Genomic DNA, 6000 nt, shown 5'->3' with positions numbered 1-6000 from the left:
TACTACAATTTGTAGTGGATAATTGTGGGTATCAAAAGATTTGGTTTCAAGATTTGTGCGCCATGGATCCAGCTGCTATCGCTCTATGTCTGCCCTCACTCCATCTAGGAACCTGTGGTTCAACTAGGGATCGTGAAGGCCTATGGTGACTATTGTGTTCATTCCCATTTTGTATGACCATGGTGAGACCGCTTGTCAACATTCACACACTATGGGCAATAAGAAACACCAATCCTTACCCAGAGTAAATCCACCAAGCACGCCAAGACTATGGCGACATGTGACATGTGAATCGAACCCAGAGTCTGGAGGTGCTAGGTGACCGTACTTACAGTACCACTAAGCCACCATGCTGCCACGTCCTCCGTCAGATGTCTTAAAACCTGGCAGTAGAATTCACAATTCACAGTCTTCCCCCTGGGGATGAAAGGCATCATGAAGAGCCAACTCTTCAAATAAGTTAGCAAGCATGTACAGTAAGGAGCCTGACTATCAAGGACAGCTTAGCTACTTTGGAGTTGTAGAAGTTGTTGATGATGTTACTGTAGATGCTGCTCTTTGCTGATGTTAGAGGCTTAATAACCAAAGGTTTTCCTAAAAAAATTTCTCCAATAATAGTAAAAAAAAAAAAAGAAAAAAAAACACAGACTCAAAATAACCAGACTAACCACCTTGTATCTAAGTATTAGAGAGATACAGTCTGGGACCAGGACAGGGTAGCACTTTTGCCTCCCACCTGCAGGGTTGGGGGTTCAGATCTTATCTCCAGTCAGGGGGTGTGTGAAGTTTGCATGCTCTCCCCGTGCTCTATGGGTACTCCAAGGACATGGACTGGAGGCTGATGGTGTTTTCAAATTGCCTGTAGTGGACATATAAATATAGACAGACATTTACAATTTAGGAAATATAAAGGAGGCCAGTGAGGAGTCTGACTATTGAAATAATCATCGCTCAGTTCATGACCATCGGATGTTTTGCACTCCAGATTATGTGCGGTTTTGGGTCCAGCCTGTGTCTCCCTCTTGCGGTGAGACAGAGTCTTCCTTTGCTGCTAAACAGGTTTGGGTTTGTGCCATGAGGTAGGGAGCGGCCCCCGCCTTCTCCCGCGCGCTCCGGAGCGGCGCGCGAGCTGCACCACTTGTGTTCGCTATGTGTCCACCGGCAGCACGCGCTCTCCGTGCGCTCCTGCTCGCGCTTTGCGCCCTCAGCCCGATAATCACAGGTAAGCATCACACACACACTTCAGCATGCTCATCATGGGTTTGCATCAACCACACACACACACACACACACACACACACAAACTTTTGCATGCTTATCATGGGTATGCATCACCCACACACACACACGCGCGCGCGCATTATCACAAACTTCAACATGCTCATCATGAGTATGCATCATCCACACACACACACACACACACACACAGCAGGTAGTTACCCCACTTTGTCGGCACGTGTGTAATTGCATTTAGTCATTAATACATTTTAAAAGATTTTCTTTCAGCTCGGAAGATACACTTTACAAATTAATCACGTTCAATATTATGTTTTGCATATATTGCATTTTTTTTTAAATCATATGTGTGAATTAAAAAAAGTAAAAAATCTAACTGTATGATATGCATTGTTCAGGTTTAAAGTCAAATAATGACTGTGTTTATGTTTATTCTGTGTTCTTATATGTACTTATGAGTTATGGAATTAGAATATGTAATTTTTTTAAGAATATATTTTTTATTTATTTAAAAAAAGAATGCATCACAATTTAAGAGTAAAATATAGGAAAACTGTGAATTGTATATCAACTACAAAATATTACAGAATATTGCCATTCTGACCTCAATTCTGCAACTGATTTAGGATTACATAAATTATTAAAATAATAAATCCTGGTTAAAATGAGACCCAGATATTTTCGTGAGTGTGCCAGGGGACTGATCTAATATGCCAGAGGTCTGCCTCTAATCTGTGCTTTGGTCTGGCTTACAGTAGTAATATTCCTTTAGCATGCATAGAGTATGCATTTGATCAAACACATCAGCTTCTGAAAATAAAAATTTAGCCTAAGCTTACATACGTTGAATTCTTATTTTATGTATCTGAACTTTCATTCGCCATTTAACAACACTTTTAAATTTGATTCCCTTTTCTATAGGGAATCATTATGAAGGAACTGTTTGTCTAGAACACTCTCACGGAAAATTTTTCAAAGTGTGTGCCAGAAAAGTGAAAAATAAAGAGTGATCTCACTGTATAGCCAGCTAACAGAGACGAGCTGCCACTGAACACACAGGCTGCACAGGAGAAGCACAAACTCTTTAGGCAAAGTGCAACATACAGAGGTGTACGCTGGGTTCCTGATAGATCAGCATGTAGAGCATGTTAGAATATTAGAGCCGTCCAGGAGAAAGCTGTTGACTAGCTTTAACATGCCATCAGAGAGCTCACAAGTCATGTTGCAGATGTTCTGGACTTTCGCTCTGTTTTTTTATTCCGTTTTGTCCAGACTTTCTTCTCCCCCTGGCTCCATGCACTATGCATAGAGCGGTATAACTAAGGGATCTTGGGAATGGCTGTGTCCCAATGAGCACAGTTAGCTGCCACGTTACAACAGGACATTTTTCTTTCTCTTTTTTCCTCTTTTTCTCTCACTTTTTCTGTTTTGGAAGTGATTCTGTAAATGAGGTCAGCCGGTGCAGCTTGGAACTGCTGTCAGCAGCTGTGTATTAGCCGTCTGTTCTCAATCTATATTCTTCTGATTTTTCTCTGCTCGTTGACCCAAACCAGTGTCGGTGTGGACCATTTAGAAACAATATGTTTTGTCTTTTGACATTTAATTTTTCTCCCCAATTTTAATCTTTAAATTAATTAAGTTTATGTTTTAAATCTGACCTATCCTTATTGTGTGTCCATTCCTTTTACAACAACTCTTAAAGATTTTTCTAGCCAGGTGATATCCATTGGAAAATTATGTTTATTAATTGTAATATTCTAATCACAGCACTGTCGTTATCTAGTTCAGGGACATTATCGAACTCTGCATAGATGTGGGATGTTAGATATTTTAGACATGTACCGTTGTATTTAATATAGTCATTAAAGACCTTTATTGCTGAACAGTCCATGTCGTAAACACAAACACCAATGATATTTCATGGCAGTTGAAGTCATGCTACATAACATTATAATTTTTTCTCTTTCTGGTCAATCAATTTAATTCAAATAAACAATGAAGTGGACTTCTACTGTATATAGAATAATAACTGTGTGGTGTACTGAAAAAACCCTTCACATGATGAGACATTTTTGATATTTTCTTTTATCGTTATGGTTAGGTTATTGTTGTATAGTTACAGTAATATAGTTCTGAAAACTATGTATTGTTATCTAAACTGATATATCGTATACAGTATGTATCTTTTGCATAAATTTTAAACAAAGGTAATATGATAGCATTTTGACAGCCACTAAGTGCAAATCAGGCAAGTTTTTAAACTAGCCCCTTAACCTACATGATTGTAGTTTTTAAAGTATTTTATTAATATTTTTTTAAGAATCTGCCATTGTTTTGATAGTAGTTGATGACCAACCAATAAAGATTATTTTATTAAATTATCTGGAGTCACTACCTGATCCTGGTGTGATGCAGTGGAATTCATAGAAACACTGGGTGTGATGCAGTGGAGCTCACTGCAGAACACATTCACACATTTATTTATACCTAAGGGGGATTAGGCGTAGTCAGTCCACCTACGTGCATGTTTTTGGACAGTGGAGGAAACCAGAGAACTAGAAGCTGTTATAAGGCAGTACTAAGTATTGCACCAACACAAGACCACCAGTGTAACATAAAAATGAACAATAAAAATAGTCCTATGGATTTTACATTATGGTTCTCTTTTAACAACTTTTACTCATTTTGACATCCTACCCGGCAGTGACCAACAGCCACACACATCTGTCTCACAGATAAAAATATGTATTCAAAGTTTTTTGTTCCTCAGACTCATATCTAAACATGCATATGGTGGTGTTCCGGTGGGAATTGTTAGGGAGCAAGTTATGAAATGAGGAGACACAGACAGACAGGGAGGAAGAGACTGTACATACTAAACAGATATGAAGACAGAGGGAGGGAGAGAGAGTAACATTTGCGTGTGAAACAGATTCATAGTGAAAAGGAGGTAAAATCATGCCCTAACCAGCTACAGGGATTTAATTCACTTGTCTTTGATTGGCATAAATAGAATTTAAACATGTAGAGAAGAAAACAAGTCTGCTTAGATCCCTAATCCGAGATGAGTCACGGGCCAGTGCTTGTCTATTAATAAGACCACAATTCTCTCCTCGACAGAGATCTTTGTTTTTGCTAAATGAGATGTCATTTTGTAACAGCTGCCTTTAGGCCAGTGTGAAGCACCCGGCCATTACTGATGTCTGTCTAAGGAAGCAGTTTGCATACCTTGGGCAAGATGTACAAGATGTGATTCCAGAATGTATTCAGACCCCTTAAATTTTCCATCAGTTTGTCACATCACAGTGTTACTCAAATTTCCTTTTTTTTTTTTACTATGCAAAATATTGTAAACAATATGATAATGAAGAAATTTTGTGAATTATTCACAAATACTTAACATATGTCTATTCAGACCCCATACTATAACATCTTCTGCAACCAAAGTTCAGTAGTATTAATTACAATTTATGAGACAATCAGGATTTGGAAGAAAAAAAACACACCTCTATTAAAATAAATCCCCAAAGATGACCATGTATCTCAGAGGAACAAACAAGACTTGAGATCAGAGGATTGTCTGTTGATGCAAATGTCTGAGGAAGGCACCAAATTGTACCAAAAACACACAGAGTCTTTAGAGATGATGGACATCCAGCCAAACTAAGCAAATAAGTAAAGGGAGGCTTCAGTGAGGTCAGTGACCCAAACCCAGAGGTCATTTTGATTAAACACCTTTAAGGAAAGAACAGAACTGCAGATCTCCACCACTTAGGCCTTTTCTCGTAAAAGGCTCAAGAAGGTTCACTCTGAGGGCACCTACACTAAAGGACTCAGGGACGTCAGATACAAAATTCTCTGCTCTGATTAAACCAAGATTGATCGCATTTGGCTGGAATGTTAAGTATTACACCTTGTTAAAAATCACCTGGCCAAATCCATCCCTGGAGTAAGGAAGCAGCGTAATGGGGATTTACTGTATGTTTCAGCAGCAGAGACTCTGAGTCTTGTCAGGATTAAGGAAAAGATATATCTCTTCAAAGAACAGAGACATTCTTCGAGACAAACTGTTCAAGAGAGCTGATAATCTTTCAGCACTACAATGACACACATATCCAAGACAATTCCACGGCTTCGAGACAAGTCTGGAAATGTCTCCATGTGGCCGAGCCAGAGCTGGTACTTAGACAGAATTGAACTTATCTCAAGGGATCTGAAAATAGTGATACAATGACACTCCTCATTTAAACTGATAAAACTTGAGAAACATGAGCTTAAAACATCATACTTGGCTAAACTCAAGGCTGTAATTACTGCCAGTGCCCTAGAACAAAGTATCGAGTTAGGGCTATGATGTATCACTTATGTAAATATTATTTTCTCTTTTTTTTGTTTTTAATCAATGGCATAACTCATTAAACCTGTTTATGCTTTTAAATTAAAGAGGATATTTTTGGATTAGGTTAGGGCAGAAGCAAGACGGCCACGTAACGGGAAAATGGGAAAAGGTCTGATTACTTTCTGAACGCGCTGTATACGTTTGAATGCCAGGAGAAATTACACCTGTTACCTCATGGTTTTGTGATTTCCTGATTTAAAACATCTGATCCAGCTTACAAGGGCCACCACATCCTGTAATCTTACAAGCACAAATGCACTTTATAAAATTCATTATACTTCTTATTATCTTATTGTATATAAGTATGTCTTTATTTAAAATGTATGTTATTCATGGAAATGGTTGGAACAATAATAATACTTTTT

General features: G+C 38.4%; 1 protein-coding gene across 1 annotated transcript in view; it reads left to right on the top strand.

The window, feature by feature from the left end:
* Positions 1-1149: 1149 nt before the first annotated feature.
* The window catches only part of fndc1 (fibronectin type III domain containing 1), a 45716-nt gene continuing 40865 nt past the window's right edge, over positions 1150-6000 (top strand). The window contains exon 1 of the mRNA XM_053488439.1: positions 1150-1222. Coding sequence (XP_053344414.1) covers positions 1150-1222 — 73 coding nt within the window. The remainder of the gene's footprint in view (positions 1223-6000) is intronic.

The sequence above is a fragment of the Clarias gariepinus genome, chromosome 27 (assembly GCF_024256425.1).
Source record: "Clarias gariepinus isolate MV-2021 ecotype Netherlands chromosome 27, CGAR_prim_01v2, whole genome shotgun sequence".
NCBI classification, from domain to species: domain Eukaryota; kingdom Metazoa; phylum Chordata; class Actinopteri; order Siluriformes; family Clariidae; genus Clarias; species Clarias gariepinus.
Note: the sequence above shows the minus strand (reverse complement) of the source record. Positions and strands in the feature narration are given on the sequence as shown.